Source organism: Rhinopithecus roxellana, chromosome 2 (genome assembly GCF_007565055.1).
Source record: "Rhinopithecus roxellana isolate Shanxi Qingling chromosome 2, ASM756505v1, whole genome shotgun sequence".
In the NCBI taxonomy this organism is placed as follows: Eukaryota; Metazoa; Chordata; class Mammalia; order Primates; family Cercopithecidae; genus Rhinopithecus; species Rhinopithecus roxellana.
Window position 1 is genome coordinate 64,838,253 of NC_044550.1, and position 21,224 is coordinate 64,859,476.

The window sequence follows — 21,224 nt, forward strand, 5'->3', positions numbered from 1 at the left end:
AAATGCTACCCAAAGATAAAAATCTAAAGACTATCAAAATTTGCTGTTTTCTAAAATCATACATTAGAATTTTGTGAAGTCTCGTGAATGACACAAAACCAAATGAAGGGAATCAGATCAAAATTACCTGAGTAAGGCCATTTCAAGTGCCTGACAAAGATGGTCAATACTAACTTGAAAAATTAGTGTTTCCTAAGAGTTCCTGTTCATAACAATTACCTGAGGCATTCCTTACAAATAAATTCTGAGGCCCATTCTCTTTAGATTCTGGCTTAGCAGGTGGTAGGTCTGGATTGAAGGCTAAGAATCTGTACCTTAAGCAATTCTAATTATCAGGCAAGTTTGGAAAAGCAGGAGTGTGTGTGGGGGGAGAGACTGGGAGCAGGAACAGGAATAATACCAGCACTGTCTGGTCCCCTCATTCAAACACTACCTGAAAAACTACCTGAGAATGAGAAAAATTCAACTGAAGTTGAGGAATTATCTACAGAACACTGTTTATTTCAAGTCCAAAACATAAATTACTCATTTTTAACAGACCACATAACTTTTACTGCATGAATATTTAGGGTTTCTCTATTCATAAGTACAGTTTATTACTAGACTTTAGGCTTGAATGATTCATATATATAGATATCAGTTTACTACAGAGGACATGTACTTTTAACATTTTTTGTTTAGGAAATATTTTACATAAAAACACAAAGCATTTACCAGCACTCCACACCTGTCTTCAGCAAAGATTTGGCTGAAGATAACTTTCTACAAAGCACTCCAAGACTGAATAGAATGCAGCATTTTACATACTTTAGCTTATTGTTGCAGTTAAAAGTTCCCCCTTGTTTGATGGCTTCTGCATATAGCTACAAAGCAGAAGTCTTTTAACTGGCGACTTGTTAAATAAAACTGTTTTAAGTGAACTTGTCCCCAGCCCAGAACCTAAGTAGTCATAATGAAATAAAATAATTGAAGTATGTGGGGCTTTTAGTAAGGGCTTTATCAGCCTATTAAAAGAATAATTTAGTATCTATCAGTGCAATATTCTTTTAATGCTTTGTGTTCAATAACGACCACCTGGAGTGCTATTACATCTAGTATAATCAGTTGGCATCAAAGTAAAAAGATGTACATTTAATATACCAATTCTTACCTGAATAATCTCAGATTTCTGGAGAATGTTCTACAAAGTGGAATTTATTCCTAAAGTTATGCTGAATGTGGTACAATGTGTACAACTTGGTTACCCAGTGCCTGCTTTTCATTTCCAAGATTTTTTCTTGAATCAAATGCACAATCTTACAACTGTTATCATATTGCACTGGCTTACAGTTCTGTATATAAAGTCCAACTCAAGCTTATTTTGGTTTATTGTACATGCTTTATTAAAATGGTACTTGTATTTACAGTATCTGCAGAAAGAGTCCCTTCCAAGGTGCTCACACACACATTCAGACACACCCATACAGATATCCACTCCACAGCCCCATGCACCCACACCAGTGAGATGTGGAGGGTCAGACTCCTAAAATTAGGCAGCTGTTGGGGATAAGAGTTGATTTCTCAATTTTTTTTAAAACAGAAAAGCACAGGGGAATGCATTTGGCCATCACAATGCTAATAGAGTTTGTGTATATTACATATATGGCAGTTAACACTGAATATTCCTTTTACATTCTATATACACAGAATGATATCAAGGTTTTACGTTCAACAGAATATTCCAACTTCAGTCTTAATGCTGCTTGTAGTGACTTCTGAATTCATTATAGGGGCTTTCCCTAAAAATAATTCAAGTCTATGTTAAGTGAAATAAGGCACAATTAATATTGATTTGATTTAGGGAAAGGGAAGGAAAGAGAAGGGATAAAAATTGGTTTCAAATGATGTTTCTGTTGGGGAACTAGCTCTGACTTAAACCCACCTGAAATTTCTTCTTCTAATTTCCAAAGATTTATAAAGGTATTTTTCTTTTCCCTGACAAAGACAAAAACAAAATTTGGGAATTCACATTTTAATGTTCCAGTAGCCTAAACTACTCAAATTGATGTGTACCCCCACCTCCCCTGATCAGGTCACCTCCCTCACCAATGGTAAAATAAAAACACAGTATGTGACAGAGGAATCCCTTGACATTTCTTGAGGAGATTTGTACACCTGAGTAGCAAATACATATCTGGTTGTCTTCAATACATTTTAAAAAGAAAGAAAAAGAAGAAAGAAAAGAAGGAAATAAGGAAGGAAAGAAAAGAATATTGTGACTTTCTTGCTCTTTAAAAAAAATCCCTGTCTCCTTCTTTTCAGGATGATGAAGCCCCACTAGACATTACAAACAACTGCACAAATGAGTTTGGCAGCATAAATAATGTCTAGTAATCAAATCTTCATAGTGATATTCATTTATCTTGTACACAATTTGTTGAATGTTTTTCGCAGCAGGTGAATCAAACCCAGACGCTGGACATTCTGTGAAAGGGAGTAAGAATTGCAGCTCTGAAGGCCCCTGACTTTGGTTGTTTACAAAGTTCAATCCTGTTTATTGTGATCCTTAGTATCTTCTTCATCTGTATATTCTGATGGTTCTTCTCCTGGTTTTAGGAGTCTGCCTACATAATCATATTTTTCTGAAAGATACATCAAAAGAAAATCAGTGGTGATCAAATTTGTTTCATTATTCCATTACACAGAGAAAAGGCATTTGTCTGTTTTAGAATCATATAAAATATGATATTAGAATATTATCTAAATATTCTAAAATTGCTTCACCATGGCTGGTCTTTATACACATGTAAAGCTTCAACAAAAGAAAACAGGATCAGGGAACTTACAAGGCTTGGGAATTCTTTCAAGAGGGTGGTCTGTACCAGTGATTCTTAGTTGGATACTGCATCAGAATCATTTGGAGATCTTTTGTAAAAACGAGTTAAGTCCAGGACCCATCTCAGTACCCAGCCAAACCAGAACAGTTGTTCCAAGGGACCCAGGGGTCAGATAAACAGCTGGGACAGCGTCACACAAGTGGTAAAAACTGATGTTATGAGGGCATAATAAAGGGGAACGATATTTTTTACCTACATTTCGAGTGTTAAGACCTGTAAAATCATTTTAGAATAAATTATAATATTGAAATCAGTAATCAATTCAGTTTTAAATATAAGCCTGTATTTTTAAAAAACTAAACCTTAATGAACAAGCTTTAAAGGACTACAAGTATCACAATTTTTATGAGGCTTAGAGTTTGTAACAAGTCATTTTTTAAATATGGATTTTCAAAATAAGTATCACATGTAACAACCATATTTTTATTTAGCTATTTTTTGCAATTTCTTTTTTTGGACAAGTCTATGTTGCCCAGGTTAGTACTTATACTCCTGAGCTCAAGGGATTCCCATCAACAGCTGGGACCACAGGCGTGTGCCACTCCACTCAGCTTTAGCTATCTTTAAAAATATTATCAAATAATGATGGCAATGAAAACAGATGACATCTTTAGGCTCTTAAAGCATGTGAAATAGCATATATTTTCTTTGAACAAATATTTAATTTTCCAAAGAATCCAACAAAATAAAAATACCTTTAAACTGCATTTCCCATTCTCGAACACTCTCCATTTGTACTGCATTCAAATCTGAGAGATCATCATATTCATCTCTAAGTGCATCTTTATCTAGGCAAAATGTGGCCAGTCCTCTGGAGGCATCCCTACCAGCAAATATTCCATATGGACCCGCTGGAAAAAAGAAAAGAAATTATTTAGATCACCTAACAATATTTTAGAATGTCTCAAAGGAAAAAGTAAAAAACAAAAACAAAACGAAAAAAACAACAAACAAACAAAAAAATCCCTCATAATTCACATTTGTATATATCCTTAATTTCAAAACACGCACAGATACTAGATGGAGTAAGAGAAGAAATTTCTTGGAAATTTTTGCCTTTTGACCAAAGTAAAGCTTTTCACTTAGATCTTAAAACCTTCCATTTCAATTACTTCAGATACCCCCAAACTTATATTCAAAATGAGGACTGTGAGGTAATGAGGGAGAAGAAGAAACTTAAGTGGTTAGGTTTAGAAGCCAGTTTGCTTGAGAGGAAATAATGTTTACTGGTTGCTGTTAATTAATAGTGGCATCCAAAAAAAAATAAAAATAATCAACAGAACATCATGTATTATGTAAAGACTCAGCTGAACTGTGAATCTGTAACAATTTTCTCTTTGCTATCCTTATGAAGTTTGCAATTCTATGAGAAAACAGACTGTATCATCTTTGTGGTCCCAGGGACTAGTTCAGTGCTCAACACGCATTTAATAAATCTTTGCTGAGTGGTTTAATAAAAAAGGACTCATATTCAAAATAAATCACCTGACTACCATAATATATATACAATGATCTATATAAACTAAGGAAAGTCATTAGGGAAAATAATAGCTCTTACTTGTCATGACTTTTGAGAAATAGAGGAAGTAGCTATAAGGAATAATTCTTCTGGACTGACACATTAAGCAATAATTAGCATTTTACCCAAGGAATTAGGTACCGTTCTCTCTGAGGAGAAATGGCATGACTGATGTGTTGACAAAAACCATTCCCAAGGTCTGTCCTTGAGAATAGCAATTCGTTCATCTCTGTATCCTCAATGCCTAGCACTGTGCCTGGCATAAAGTAGGAATGTAATAATTTTCTTCCAAATGACTTAGCTGTAGTTCCAAATAAAAACAAACTCAAGATTCTGACCCTTCAAACAGATTCACTTATGGTAGGCAAAGACACTATTATTAACAACAACAGAGTGGTGAAAAAGAGGGCTTATAAATAAAAGAACAAAGTATGTTTTGATAAGCAGACAAACAGAAAAAAACTAGAACTTCCTTGATTTTTAAATGAGCAAAATGATTATATTCATATGTAAAAGCATTTAGGAAATTGAAAGTTATGTGTCAAAAAGTCTCTGTACCTTCTGAGAGTAGAAATCGAGGTTTCACTTAAATAGGTATCTAAGCATTTATGAGTATTAACTTGAGTTGCAAACAGCACTGTACTATAAAGTTAACCAAATGTGAAATTCATTCCCTGAAAAGTTTACTGCATGGAACTAGAAGCAGCATTAGCAATAATTTTAAGAGTAACATTAATAGGTATTGATACAGTAACATGAAAGTAAAGCTAACAGTTCCAGTAAAGTACATTTTTATTCTGCTTTTCTTATTCTTATTGCATTTTCCATACTGCTACTTGGTATCACATGACTATCAACAATTATTTAATCACTGAATGGTTATACATTATCCCACTGAATGGATGTGTACCTGTAATTAATTTAATCTATTAACATAGGCTACCATTTTATACTTTCAAATGTGTCTTCTATATAAGAATATGGAATACAATTTACCACTGGCCAATATTCGTAACCTTCAAACTTTTTCTATCATCTCAACTGACGTTCAAAAGGGTATTAACCAGGCCGGGTGTAGTGGCTCACGCTAACACTGTGGGAGGTAGAGGCGGGTGGATCACCTGAGGTCAGCAGTTTGAGACCAGCCTGGCCAACATGGTGAAACCTCGCCTCTACTAAAACTACAAAAATTAGCCAGCTGTGGTGGCGTACGCCTGTAATCCCAGCTACTTGGGAGTCTGAGGCAGAAGAATTGCTTGAATCCAGGAGATGGAGGTTGCAGTGAGTTGAGATCACGCCACTGCACTACGGCCGGGCCGACAGAGCAAGACTCTTTCTCAAAAAAAAAAAAAAAAAAAAAAAAAAAAGGGTATTAACCAGTTATGTCTGTGTTTGTGCACGCACATGTGTGTGCAAAATTCTACACGCTTTGTGGCAATAGGTGTTTTCAGGAGGGCAAGGAGAGAGACAGAGACAGAGAACTGGTGTGTTTAAAAATAAAATTTCCTGAGAAATAATTGACAAAAAAAATATAAACATTATGTTTACCCTTAATGCTGACTAGACCAATGCTTACAAACTTGAAAAGCAAAAAGTGAAACACACAAAAGGAAAAATAAAACTAATAAAGGCCATAACAATCTACAAATAGAAAATGATAGTTTCAATTTTTGAAAGAATTTTCCAGCAACCTCGCTTTCCTCTCTTAGAGTTTCCCAAAGTGGAAGGGACAGACTTTGCCTTCCCCACTTGGCAGATAAAAAACCGGAGCAGAGGCATTCAGTGTGATTTGCCTAAAATTACGGACAGAACTGGGAGTACTACTTCCACTTTCCTAAATCCTCCAAGCAGTGTACCTCAAGAAAACACATAGAAGACTCACAAGTCCAAAGATGGAGTAACCACCATGAAAACTGGAGCATTTTACTATTTACAAAATTTCAAGAGAATGAAGATTTTCGAATATTTATTAAATCAAAATGGAAGAGAAGTAACAAAAAAGCCCTACTTAATAGCTCTTCTTAGCATTCTATTATAGTACTTATCTCCACGGCCTGCAAACATTAATATACTTCAGGTACTTCAGAGTATAAGCCATAAAACACATTTAAATGATACAAAGAAGATAAAATCATTATAAAAACAGCGATCAGAAAGTCTTCCATCTTTGAGTATATTTATACCAGTGCATTCTCTAATAAATTTCTCTACCAACTTCCCTAAGAAAGCTTCAACACTGAATGAATAAAAAAAAATTTCATAAAATATGCTCTTTCTGGGGTACGGGGGGTGGGAAATGATTGACTTGGTAAGAGTGAACTTGAGTCAACAGTTAATAATCCAAGCCAAATTCTAGACAAATGATGTTCTGTTGACTCTTGAACAGAAAAGAATAATTCAGTGATTAACATATTCCCCCACTGCCTAAATTATATTAAGCTGTCTTCTCCATATGTTTAGAATTTCCCTCAGGAAGCATTCAACTTCTGCAAAGGTCTTTTTAGTAATAGTTTTCTATGCTCTTTCCTGTAAGACCATTAACAAAAATTTTTTGTTGTTGTTTTTTGAGACAGGGTCTTACTCTGTCACCCAGGCTGGAGTACAATGGCTCGACCATGGCTCAATCATATTTCACTGTATCCTCTACTTCCTGGGCTCAAGTGATCCTCCTGCCCTAACCTCCCAAATAGCTGGGACTAGAGGCATGGCCCACCAGGCCTGCCTAATTTCTTTTATTTTTTGTAGAGACAAGGTCTCACTATGTTGCCCAGCTGATCTTGAACTCCTGGCCTCAAGCAATCCTCCTGCCATTGCCTCCCTAAGTGTTAGAATTACAGGCCTAAGCTACCATGCCCAGTCTTCTGTAAGGTCATTAAAGAATATGACATTAGGAACTAAAGTTGGAACTGGATAGGTTAATCTGAGGAAGGAGGATTTGAGGTCTAATAAAAGGATATTTCCCTGCATTCATAATACAATCAGGAGCTTATCTGAAAAGTCAGCAATACCTTCCCATTCCATTACCCCCTTACCTAACAAACTTAAATATTTACCAATTCTAATATTTTGGTAAGTATACTTGGCTATTCATAATACTAAAACAATAGGGAGCTACTCAAATAAAGCAAATATTAGTATTTTTTTTGAGACAGTCACACTCTGTCACCCAGGCTGGAGTGCAGTGGTGTGATCTCAGCTCACTGTAACCTCTGCCTCCTAGGTTCAAGTGATTCTCCTGCCTCACTCAGCCTCCCAAGTAGCTGGGATTACTGGGTGTGGCACCACGCCCGGCTAATTTTAATATTGTTGGTAGAGAGGGGGTTTCACCATGTATGGTGACTAGGCTGGTCTTGAGCTCCTGACCTCAGGTGATCTGCCTGCCTCAACCTCCCTGTGCCCAGCCTAATTTATTTCTAAAAAGGCTAGTTTACATAAACTGATCTGGTTTTTTTTATTATTAAGGCCCATTTAGACACTAACAGTTCAGTAATAACTAGAAGAATTAAATTCTGTTGCTTTATCAAATATTAAAATATAATGCTGATCCAAAAATAGCCTCCCAATTTTAAGCAAATTCTTGCTACAAAAAATGAACAGCATTATTCAGTCAAAGCAGATACTCTGAAATGTACCTACATAACAAATATTCAAGGACTTTATTTTATTTTATTTTATTTATTTATTTTTGAGACGGAGTCTCGCTCTGTCGCCCAGGCTGGAGTGCAGTGGCCGGATCTCAGCTCACTGCAAGCTCCGCCTCCCGGGTTCCCGCCATTCTCCTGCCTCAGCCTCCGGAGTAGCTGGGACTACAGGCGCCCGCCACCGCGCCCGACTAGTTTTTTGTATTTTTTTAGTAGAGACGGGGTTTCACCGTGTTAGCCAGGATGGTCTCTATCTCCTGATCTCGTGATCCGCCCGTCTCGGCCTCCCAAAGTGCTGGGATTACAGGCTTGAGCCACCGCGCCCGGCCAGGACTTTATTTTAAAGATAAATTTTATTTCAAAGCTATTGTTAAATATACCACCATGAGGCAGGCGTATCACGAGGTCAGGAGATCGTGACCATCCTGGCTAATGCTTGGTGAAACCCTGCCTCTATTAAAAAATACAAAAAAATAGCTGGGCATGGTGGCGGGCGCCTTGTAGTCCCAGCTACTCGGGAGGCTGAGGCAGGAGAATGGCATGAACCTGGGAGGTGGAGCTTGCAGTGACCTGAGATCTCGCCACTGCACTCCTGCCTGGGAGACAGAGCGAGACTCCGTCTCAAAAAAAAAAAACACACAAAAAACAAAAACCAACATGATAGTATACTAGTCAGAATTCAGATTTCATTTAGTTTTTAGAGTCGATCCAACTTGTGGTCAATGTATTTTAAAGTTCAATAAACCTATTAGGTACTGTATCCTAAAACTGCTTACTTTAATATAATCAGTTAGAATGAGGTGACATATTCTTGAAATAGCAACAACATATGTTCATTGTAAAATGTTTTAAATATTACTTTAATAAATAGAAAATTCCAGGAGAAAGTAAATAAAATATGTAGTAACAGATAATTCTGTGATTATTAGGATGATTATATAGCTACCTTAGTGTTTCTAAGGGGATATTTTAGTTATTCTCAGTTTAAAAACCACAGCTCTCAGAGATGAACTTTAATTAAAGTTTATCAACAGTGCAGTTTTCAGGCCTGTTTTGACAACAGTCTTTTGTGATTATAAATTGAGTAACTAATAACACTTAGTATTGTGTAATTTATTCCAAATAAGATTATAATGAGCCTATCAACAAATGAGGCAATATGTAAAAGTGATTAACTGAACTAATAAATTTTTTTTATGCTTAGGTCCAGTAAGTCCCAAGACTTTTAGAGAGAATGCAGTATGGTAAAACTGAAATAAAACCTCTCAAGACAGATACTTGGGTTCTAGAGGATCCACTCAACAAGTAACAATGAGCAAGTCTCAATTTCCGTAGTCCTTAGATCCCTCAAATATAAATTAGGAAAATTATCTTACATGCCTAAAGTTGAGGCCAAACTAAATAATCTCTTGAATAGTATGATTCTATAAGGGACTGAAAATGCAATCTTGCTTCTGAAATTTGAGCTACTGTCAAAAGCTCTCAGCAACATTGTGAACTGAGCATATGGCCTTAACTCCAGGGTCCCTGGGTAGGTTGGGGTAAAGATGGAAAAATTAAAACCCCAGGCCCATGCCATTTATGGGAGTGGGGCCTGAGTTTATCCAACCCATGTAGAATGAAAATTCCAAGGTGAAAAAATAGTATGAAGGCAGATATCTACAGGAATTAATGAACACTCAAGATGACTTCAAGCATTGGGAAAAAGGGATTACTCCCCTTTTGGGGAAACATGTTGGGACAACTAGATAACCTTCTGTTAAAAAACACAACCCCTTGGGAGGCCAAGGTGGGTGGATCACGAGGTCAGGAGCTTGAGACCAACCTGGCCAAGATGGTGAAACCCCATCTCTTATACTAAAATTACAAAAATGAGCTGGGCGCAGTGGTGGGCACCTGTAATACTGGTTACTCGAGAGGCTGAGGCAGGAGAATCGCTTGAACCCGGGAGACGGAGGTTGCAGTGAGCCGAGATGGCGCCACTGCACTCTAGCCTGGGCGGCAGAGCAAGACTCCTTCTCAAAAACAAACAAACAAACAAACAAACACCATCCCACCAAATTTGGACTCTAATTTCACATCTTAAAGCAAAATCAATTTCAAATGGAACTAAAAAACTGAAAACAGAGGTACTAAAAAAACTACACATTTTTAAAAACAATTTTTAAGTGCATAAAGTCTTTAAATATACTACATAACTTAGCAGCCATAAAAGATAAATTTGAATATGTAAAACCAAAAATTTGTGTGGTTCAAAAAAAACACCATAAATAAGTAAAAAGACAACTAAACTAGAAAAAATATTTGCAACAAAGGCTGATTTACTTTACAAAGAACACCTAAAATTTGTAAGATCTATATGATGATTGAAAAACTGTGGCAAGGCCGGGCGCGATGGCTCATGCCTGTAATCTCAGCACTTTGGGAGGCTGAGGTGGGCAGATCACCTGAGGTCAGGAGTTCGAGACCAGCCTGACCAACATGGAGAAACCCCATCTCTAATAAAAATACAAAATTAGCTGGGCGTGGTGGCGCATGCTTGTAATCTCAGCTACTCGGGAGGCTGAGGCAGCAGAATCGCTCGAACCCAGGAGGCAGAGGTTGCAGTGAGCCGAGATCACGTCATTGCACTCCAGCCTGGGCAACAATAGTGAAACTCTGTGTCAAAAAAAAAAAAAAAAAAAAAAGAAAAACTGTGGCAAAGAATATATGAATAAGCAATTTGTAGAAAAGGAATCATAAATGACTCAACTTTTTAAAAAGAAGTCCAACCTCACTAAGTAAATGAGAAGTGTAAATTTAAACAAATATTGAGATACCATTTTAACCCAGATTGACAAAGACCAAGAAGCTTAATATCACGTTTTTGGCAAGAAGTTAGAAACAGGCATTTTCATCAAGGGTAAATTGGTCCAACCTCTCTGAAGGGCAGTTCGGAAACAAGAATCCAAATTAAAAATGTCCATATCCCAAGCCTCAGTAATTTTATTTCCAGGAATTTACTTTATAATCATAATTTTACACACATGTGTAAAATGACATGTACATATTTATTGCATCATGCAACAGGAGATTGAAAACAAATGTTAATAGTGGACTGTTAAATTATGACTTATTCATATAACAGAACGTTAAGAACGTTATGCATGTATTTAAAAGAATAAGATGGTTCTCTATACTGATGTGAAAGGCTCTTGTGATATTAAAATATTGTGAAGTGTATGTATAGTATACTATAATTAGAGTAGGGGGAAAGGAAGACATCCACATGCTCGTACTTGCAACCAAAATAGCTCTAGAACAATACGTATACTGGTCCTTTGCCTCTTTGGAAGGGAACCTGGTGGCTGGGAGTAGTTGTGGGAAACAGACTTATTTTTCACTGTATATCCTTTTGAATTTTCTATTTTGAGCATGTATTACTTAATTAAAAAAATCATTGTTTTAACTTACGTGAGGCCCTATTTCACAACACACCCAAACCACTTTACAGGACCACTTTCACAACTTAGGGCTCATGGAATTTTACAGGAAATACTCCAAAATTAAAAAAAGTAACTACTGAAGATAAGTTCACAATAAAAAATATAAACTACATGAAGAAACAAACCATCATAGAGGAGTGAGCACATATAACAGATAGGAGAACTGGCATCCCAAGAATAAATAGAAGCAGATTAACGAACTAAAGTAAATTTGCTTAAAATTATTAAGAAACGGTACATAAGGAAAGATTAAGAGACATTAAGAATAGATGAAAACGGCCGGGCGCGCTGGCTCAAGCCTGTAATTCCAGCACTTTGGGAGGCCGAGACGGGCGGATCACGAGGTCAGGAGATCGAGATCATCCTGGCTAACCTGGTGAAACCCCGTCTCTACTAAAAAATACAAAAAAAAAATCTAGCCAGGCGAGGTGGCGGGCGCCTGTAGTCCCAGCTACTCGGGAAGCTGAGGCAGGAGAATGGCGTAAACCCGGGAGGCGGAGCTTGCAGTGAGCTGAGATCCGGCCACTGCACCCCAGCACTCCAGCCTGGGCGACAGAGCGAGACTCCGTCTCAAAAAAAAAAAAAAAAAGAATAGATGAAAACCTAATGTGTATCTACTAACAGTTCCAGAGGAAGGAACAGAGATAATGGAGGAGGCAGTAAGTAACAGCAAATTTTCTGGAAAAAAAAAAAAAAAAAAAAAAAGGACAATATATCCACAGACTTGAGTAGAGTTTGGTACGTGGTAAATAAAAAACCACACCTGGACAAATCCTAGTAAAAGAAGAAAACCCCAAAGACAGAAAGATCTCAACTACAACCAAAGGGAAGAAACAGATTAATAAATGTAAAGACAGACTACAAGCCGACTCCCCACCAACAAGTAGAAGACAGTGGCGTAACGCTACGGAAGAGCTGAGGTAAAATAAGGTCAATGTACACTTTTTTTTGAGACAGGGTCTCGCTGTGTCACCCAGCTTGAGTGCAGTGGTGTGATGAAGGCTCACTGATCTTCTGGGCTCAAGTGATCTTACTACCTCAGACTCTTGAGTAGCTGGGACCACAGGTGCACACCACTATGCCTGGCCAATTTTTTATATTTTTGTAATAGACAGGGTCTCGCCATATTGCCCAGGCTAGTCTTGAACTGCTGGGCTCAAGCAGTCTTCCCACCTTGGTCTCCCAAAAATGGTAGGATTATACGCATGAGCCACTGGGCCTGGCCCACTCTCCAATTTTATATTCTAAACCCAAACTATTATTCCTGAGTGAGGACAAACAAAAAAATTTTTCCTGCCAGTGAAAAACTATAGGACATACCTCACTAAAATAAAAAGTGAACTCCAAACAAAGAAATGAGATGTAACAAACAACAGTAAATTAAAAAATGATAACCATGCTGGTAAATTTAAACAAGAACTATTTTAAAAAGATAATTTTATCAATTTTGGGGCGGACTTTGAAAAAATATAGTGAAACTAAAGTCTAATAGTGATACTGTGGAAAACGGGATGGGGGAGGAATCAGAGTTAAAGCTTTCTAACCAGGGCCTCAACATAAGACTATGTATAATGCAGGGGATACTATCTATATTTGTAGTCATGGCAGTTTTGCTTATTTATTAAGAAATAATCTGTCAAATGTCAGTAAAGTATCTTAAAGAGGCAGCTTTTTCTAATTCACACTACAATGATGTTTGGCTAAAATTCTTATATTATTCAGAAGCATAGGATAGTCATCTACAGCAAAAACTTAAGGAAATCACCAAAAGGATAGAAATAGAATACATCTACATCAGTAGAGGGGAGAAAATGGAAGAAATAAATCAGTCTGAGAAGGAAAGATAGTGGGAAAAGAGGCAAAGAAAAGTAAGGTGAAGGGAAATCACAAAATAAGATGATAGAAATAAACCTAAATATACCAGTAATCACAAAACATATACACTAATTAAGCTATTAAAGGACACAGTGCTAATATTAGATTTAATGAAAAAAATCCAGCTATATGTCATTAATGTGTGAAAAATAAAACAACACAGATTGACTAAAAGTAAAGGGATGGAAAATGAAATACTGTGTTAATACTAATCAGATAAAGGCTGAAGCCAAATCTGAAAATCAACAGTATTAAAGGTGTTTCTAATATGATCAGTTCTAGATCTACTGCTAGATGGCTTTGCTCAGTATAGTAGGCATAGTAATAATCTCACTTCAGAACATTCTCATACCCAGTCTTTGTATGGCTGGCTCTGTTAGGTTTTTGCTTAAATGTCAAGTCCTTTTTCTTGACAATTTAACATAAAAAAGGTAATCTTGCTTAGCCACTTAATCTAAATAAAGTCCTTTGTTATCCTCTATTCCCATTCTATTAATTTCTTTTACAGCATGTTTAATTACAGATTATAATTACATACTGAAATCCTTGTTTACTGCCTGTCTTCCTTAATAGACTATTAACTCCATGAGGATAGGAAAACATCTGTTTTGAAGACTCAGTTAACTCTATTTCTCATATCTTAAGGTTTTACTGTAATGAAATCCAGGGAAGTCTTTCTCAGTATTTAAAAATGGAGCTGAAATCCTATTATTAAAGATCCTGAGACTGGATATAGGCTCCAAAAGAATACAGGAGTTATACAGTCAGGTCTGTCATGCGTGCACAGGGAAAGGAGTGGTCTATGTCAGAGTGTTGAAAAAATAATTAAAAGAATCTGAATGGTTAATTCCAGATGTTATTAAATCTACTCCTTTCTTCCACCCTGAATAATAGCTTCCAGTTTCAAGCTATCCTTTTATAATATGCTTCAGTATTTAACACAAATACAATGCCCTCAAAGATTAAAAGCAATGGGATGATGTTGAATTCAGAGCCAACTAAGTAGTTAAAATAGAAATAACTAGTAGAAATTTGAGCAGAATATAAAAAAACCATCAGAAAACCTAGCTAATCCTTTTATCTTACTGGTAGGTAATAGAAGCATATGGGCATTAGCCCAAACAACAAAGCCAGTTGGCTTCAAAGCAAGAAGCTGGGATGAGAGGTGGGTAGTGTCAACTTTAGGACATCCATGAAGAAATAGGTAAGATTGGGTCCGGTTTTTACGATGCAACTCTACAAACATAGATTTTCCAATTCTGCAAACTAAAGTATTAAATAAAAGTGAACATATTGAAGATAAAGTTTAAAATGGAGGAAAAACACTTCAAGGTACATGTGTTCTTTTCCCCAACCTCCTAAATATTAGGCATCTCATGGGGTTCTTCTTATGTGACTTTTTTCTTTCAGTGGAACTTAAAAGGTAAGTTGGAAAACAAAACAAAACAAAAAAAAACAACAAAAAAAAAAAGAAAAAAATAGAAAAAAACAAAAAAAAAGAAAAAAAAAAGAAAAAAAAAGGTAAGTTGGAAAAAATATAGCTTTGGTATATGTCAAAGAATATTCTACCTGGAATAAGGGAGCAGCAGTATTATAAGTTTCAACAACGTGAGATAAACTATCAAAAAGGTCAAGTGTATAACTTTTTGCCATTCCAAAAAAATAAAAGCACTGTTTTGGTAAAGTTCCACAGCAGTAATATTAAATCAAAGTGTTAAAAATTATACTAGCTGTTTGAGTCTTCAAAACTTATGATTCTGTAAACATATGAAACTGAATAGACTATGTTGTGATACAATGGGAAAGACTGAAGCTATGAAAACCTGGATTTAATTCTTACGTTGCCACCTACTAGATATGTGGCTTTGGGCAATCTCATAGAGCTGTTTGAAAATCAGAGATACTAAGCTCAATAAATGAAGTTTCCTCCTCCTCCGACCTTTAGAATAAGTGTTTTCAACAACTCTCTGGGAAGACAGAAATACTCTAAAAGGTGCCTTGTTAGTGCAATAGGTGGCATGCCAGTCTCACAATCTGAAAAAAAAAACTAAGTGCACTGTCCAAAACGGTAGCCATGGGGGGCTGAGCACTTTGTATGTGGCTGGTGTTACTAAAGAACTCAATTTTTGGCCGGGCGCGGTGGCTCAAGCCTGTAATCCCAGCACTTTGGGAGGCCGAGACGGGCGGATTACGAGGTCAGGAGATCGAGACCATCCTGGCTAACATGGTGAAACCCCGTCTCTACTAAAAATACAAAAAACTAGCCGGGCGACGTGGCGGGCGCCTGTAGTCCCAGCTACTTGGGAGGCTGAGGCAGGAGAATGGCGTGAACCCGGGAGGCGGAGCTTGCAGTGAGCTGAGATCGGGCCACTGCACTCCAGCCTGGGCGACAGAGCGAGACTCCGTCTCAAAAAAAAAAAAAAAAAAAAAAAAAAAAAAAAAACTCAATTTTTAATTATATCTAATTTTAATTAATTTACATTTAATTAACCACTTGGGGCCACCATTTTGGGCAGTATAACATAAAGCCATAAAAGCACTTTTTTTTTTTTTTTTTTTTTTTGAGAGACAGTCTCATTCTGTCATCCAAGCTGGAGTGCAATGGCACGATCTCAGCTCACTGCAACCTCTGCCTCCTGGGTTCGACCAATTCTCTTGCCTCTGCCTCCCGAGTAGCTGGGATTACAGGCACCCACCATCATGCCCGGCTAACTAGAAACAGGGTTTCACCATGTTGGCCAGGCTGGTCTCGAACTTCTGACCTCAGGTGATCTGCCCGCCTTGGCCTCTCAAAGTTCTGGGATTAAGGTATTAGCCACCGTGCCTGGCCTTTATTTATTTATTTAAAAATTTTTTTTTTTTTTTTAAAGTAGAGATAGGGTTTCATCATGTTTTCCAGTCTGGTCTCAAACTCCTGACCTCATGTGATCCGCTTGCCTCGGCTTCCCGAAGTGCTGGGATTACACATGTAAGCCACCGTGCCTGGCCGAAAGCATGTTTTTTTGAGGCTTTATATCCTTGGATTTATGGGAACCAGGGAAAGGTATGAAGAAAAACAACAGTAAGATTCTCTACAAGTTATGCTTGGTGAGTTAGAAAAATAAAAGATTCTTTACAAGTTTATCAGATGATGCAGTTTACTGGAAATAGTATAGGTAAGCTTTGTGGTAATATCCATCTGGATTTATCAGACATACATGTGATCCAAGCCAATTTACCTAAAATACCTAAACCTCAGACTCCCCATCTGTAGAGCAGAAATACTTACCAACTTCACTGAGGAATTATGGAGATAAAAAAATTAATGGATCTGATATAGTAGGTGCTTCACAAATCTGGTTTTCTTTCTCCTTGAATATTCAGTTTTACATGACCAAACTCTCCTCACATGCTGGCCAAGCGCCTAATCTGTTACTAAATTTAATATTGGCAAATACAGTTAATGCCAACTGTTTGCCAAAATGTGTATACTCCACCAAATTATATTGTCAATATTTAATTAAGAGTCTGAACTTTAAAAACGTATGTCTAAAAATAAACGTATGTTCAGCATTATGGAAAAATCTTACAAAATTTAATCCTAAAACCATTACTGTGAAATTAGAGTAGATATTGGTTAGGCATAGAAACTAACAATTACTGCTTCTGAATTATTCTGCTACAAAACTGCTTAATTTATGAAGATGAAAATAAAAATTAAAAGCAAAACTGAACTTGTATCTGTTTTACAGCCAGAAATTTGGCTTTAAGATTTTTTGAAAAGTACTACTTATTACATTTTCTATTAATATGCAATATCAACATATTCTGAGCCCATAAAATGATCTGGCTTTAAGGTTCCTTTCAATAATAAAATATTCAAATATCTGTTAGGCTGTTGATTAACTGTAGAATACTAACTGTATATCACTCTTAGGCTGTTCATCAGAACCTAGGAACTGGCAGAAACTAATCTAAAACTGACTTTTCCATTGTAATCTCAAGAGCCTCCCTCAGTGCACTTACCATAAAAAAGCAATCTACCACCTATGACTCTTAATTTTTATTTATTTTTTTATACAGAGTCTCTCTCTGTCATCCAGGCTGGAGTGCAATAGGGCAATGTCGGCTCATTGCAACCCCTACCTCCTGGGTTCCAGCAATTCTCCCTGTCTCCACCTCCCGAGTAGCTGGGATTACGGGCACCTGCCACCACACTGGCTGATTTTCTTGTATTTTTAGTAGAGACGAGGTTTTGCCAGGTTGGCCAAGCTGGTTTCGAACTCCTGACCTCTGGTGATCCACCTGCCTCGGCCTCCCAAAGCGCTGGGATTACAGGCGTGAGCCACCGCGCCTGGCTTTAATTTTTAATTTCTATCACAGAACAAACATTTGCCACTGGAGGCTGCCAAACTGTTTCTATGACTGTCTCTCCTAGCTATTTTCAGATACTGCCAAGGCATAATGTGTGAGGACTAATACAATTCTTTGTACTAATACTTCGTTTTCTTCAGTGGTAGTTCAGACAGAGGGTACAAAAGCTGATCTTTCAGCTGGGTAAGGTCTATATTAAAAATTTAAACCTGTACAGGATTTCTAATCACTTAACACACATTTTAATACTAATGGGGAAAAAGCTTGAACTAGGTATAAAATGCTGTGTAAATCCTTGATTTAAAAAAAGTTTACTTCACTTGGCCTGTTTAAATACTGTACTTTGGCCCTGTTACTCTTGTCCCACGTGTGCTTAAGTAAACAAAAATGTATTAACCATTTCAGCTGATATAAGATTTCAGTAGACACCCTGTGCTCACATTTATATAACTAGAAGCAAAAACTCTGTAAGCTATGTATTCACTTGGTTGGACTAAATGTGTATATATACAGAAGTACAAACAACTAAGAAATAAATTACGTAATTCAACACCAAAAATCTCCTATTTCTTATCCTAGTCCAATGAACAAACTACAAACCAAGCACTTCTAAAATATCTTCCAGCTACCATTGAAATCAGAAATACATATTTTTAAGTGTCAATAAATCTCAAACACTTAGAGATTAAATTAAGGAGAAAACCAGCTTATTTCCAGACTGCCAACCCTATGACTTTAAGGCTTGGATGTACTCTCTCCAATACCAGGTCACTTTAGGTTTCTAATTTAATTATTTATTCTTATTGTAGTCACCACTTTTCTTTTTGTAAAGCTTAGTACTAATCAGTGCACAACCAGGATGTACAGTGTTGCTCAACTCTATGATATACCAACAGGTTCCATGAGTCTGGAGTTTATTAACATAATCCAAAATGTATGCTACAACCACACTGTAAAACAAGGGCTTCTAAATCAACTACCCTACACAAAGTTCTCTGAAAACAAAGTTCTAAAAATCTTTAACTTGCATAACTGGCACATGGGGGTATGAATCTACAACTCTTCTAAGTTTTTTCTTCTCAGTTCTGCTAAGTGAAAACACAAGTCATTATTAACGTGTACTTGAAAAGCAGAAAAGAAAAAAAAAGAAAAAAGAAACGAGAGACACGCCTGCTGGGTATAGGAGCTCCACCCCCAAAACTCAGGGCGAATATCCTTACCAGTCTTTAATAAGCTCTGCATTCTGGTCTGTCCTCATCCCACATACCTTGTTAATCATGGAAAGCAACTCCGAACTAAAACTGGTTTAAAAAGAGTTCGAGGTGTTGCTTATTTGTCCGGACTTCAGAGACTGGAGGGTTGGGACTTTACATGCCCCTAAACGTGGCCTTACGGAGAGCAATACAGCGAAGGAAAAAGATCAGTGGCCAAAAAAAAAAGGGGGGGGGGGGGCAAGGAAAAGAAAGCTGTGAATTACAGAGCGTAAAACTTTAGTTTAGGTCCCAACTTCAGAAATCTCCCTTCCCTGGTGCCCCAACCACCCCAGGAATCAGGAGGCTCAAAAAAGGTTAAGGGCCAGCGTTGACTGGTGACAAATATAACGATTTTGAAAAATCCAGCCAAAAAAAAAAAAAAAAGACTGCGAGGTGAAATGGCATGGAAGAAAGATGAACGCTGAGAGCTGGTCGCTGGGCGCCAGCGGGGGCCCTGGTTTCGGGAGAAGAGCTGGAGGTGCCTGCAGCTGCGGGGGGGGGAGGTGTGTGCGTAGGGGCGGGGCGGGCCGTCCCAGGTGCGGCGGCCGAGGCGCGGGGGTCCAGGCGACGAGAAGGCTGGGCAAACTAACCCGGTGCCCAGAGGCCTCCCCGTCCGAAGGGGGTCGTGCTTGAGCTGCAGGGGGTCCTTCCCCTCCCCTTCCAACTCCTCACCCGGGCCGTAGAACTTGCTGCCTTTGGTCACGTCGAAGACTTTCCCATTGACCGCGAGCAGGATGCGCGGGTTGCGGGACCCGTCGTACTGGCGCAGCTGCTCCAAACTGAAGTCCCGCTTCTTCATGCGAGGCAGAGAGGCAGCGGGGCTCTCCTCGCCCGCCCCGGCCCCGGTCCCCAGACCCCGCCGCCCCCAGCGCACCCACAGCCGGTAGGCCCCCAGCAGCACCAGCGCCACCAGCGCCACGTTCAGCAGCATCTCCCCGCCCCCCGTCAGAAGCGCCAACGCCGCCGCCGCCCAGCCGCCCCCTTCCGCTGCCGCTCCCGCGCCGCCTGGACTCTCGCTGCCGCCGTCGCTGCTGCTCTCGCTGCCACTCCCCAGGGTGCCTAGCTTCACGTCCCCATCACCCGCCGCCATCACTGCCCGCCAGCGCCTTCCTCCTCCTCCCCGCCCCCTGCCCTCCCCAACCCCACGGCCGGCCCCGCCCATCTGGGGGCCTCCCAGCCAATAACGTGAGGAGAGGGGGCGGGGTCAGGACCGCTCCTGATTGGGTGTTGACGGGGTAACGTTGTCTCGGATCTCTCCCGCCGCGTCCCTTCTTTCGCTGGCCGCGCACGCGTGCGACGCCCCGCCCACCTCGCCCCACACTTCCCTGCTCTTGCTGCAAGCCTCCGCTAGGTTAAGTAGACGAGGGGGGCGGGTCTGAAGAGAAGATGCTACGACGGCCGCGCGGACGCTCATGGGCGGGGCGAGACCACGGCGCGTGCGCGGGCTCCTGAGCGCCACGCGCTCTTCTCTCCTCCGTAACCCCTACGGGAATTACGCCCCTCCCAGTCCCCTGGCTCTGCGCGTGCGCCCCGGAATCGCTTCGCTTCCCAGGCCTGGGTTCGCGTCCGCAAACTCCCGCCTCGTTGCGCTCCGCTCCACCCGGCAGCTTCACGTGCGCCTTGGCGGCCGCGCCGGGGTCAGATCCGGGCGGGACGCCTGGCGGAGGACAGGTGGCTTGTGGGAGGCTGGGGCATAGTTGAGCTGCAAGGCGCAAACCCATGAGGGGTGTCTGCTTTTCCCCAGGGCGCCCTTGCGTTTTTCGCGAAACCGGCAGCTTGGGCGCGCAGACCGGGAAGCGGCGAGAAGTTTTGGCGACGAGCTCGGGTCTTCCTGGAACGGAGAGAAAGCACGGAGCCCGCACCGGGCTTCTCTGGCATCGGCAGTCTACGTGCTTCTCGCCCTGGCACCGAGCAGCCACTCCCCGCTGGGTTTGGCCAAGGCTGCTCTTGTAGAATTTTAAAGGATTTAGAGTCTCGTTATTCCTTGAATCATAATCTCTGCGGCCGTAGGGAAGTGGACAGGTTGAGGTTGTCTTTCTATTCGTCATTCACTCTTATTTGCAGGTTCTGTTTTATGTACTTGGGACGTCTTTTAGCCTCTCACACCTTAAAATTCTGGTGTGAAAAAGTGACCTCTGAAGTCTCACGCACTCGACTCGTTTGACGTATTCTCTCTTGCCCTTGTCTGTTGTCTTGAGTCTCATAGAATAGGTTTGAACCTT

General features: G+C 39.5%; 1 protein-coding gene across 1 annotated transcript; it reads right to left on the reverse strand.

Annotated features, from left to right (window-relative positions):
• Nucleotides 1-476: 476 nt before the first annotated feature.
• PGRMC2 (progesterone receptor membrane component 2) lies at nt 477-21,132 on the reverse strand. The gene is made up of 3 exons (XM_030917773.1): nt 19,675-21,132; nt 3,572-3,727; nt 477-2,621 (listed from the first exon to the last, which is right to left on the reverse strand). The coding sequence occupies exons 1-3, from the start codon at nt 20,162-20,164 to the stop codon at nt 2,524-2,526; spliced, it is 744 nt and encodes a 247-aa protein (XP_030773633.1). The 5' UTR covers nt 20,165-21,132; the 3' UTR covers nt 477-2,523.
• Nucleotides 21,133-21,224: the final 92 nt, after the last annotated feature.

Bases quoted from the DNA above. Each gene is read 5' to 3' on its own strand.
- PGRMC2 (XM_030917773.1), bottom strand. From the start codon at position 20,164: ATGGGCGGGGCCGGCCGTGGGGTTGGGGAGGGCAGGGGGCGGGGAGGA. The intron at 3,728-19,674 runs GTGAGGAGTTGG...TCTTTTTTCCAG, and splicing joins CAGCAAGTTCTACGGCCCGG to CGGGTCCATATGGAATATTT. The intron at 2,622-3,571 runs GTATTTTTATTT...TGTATCTTTCAG, and splicing joins ATGGGAAATGCAGTTTAAAG to AAAAATATGATTATGTAGGC.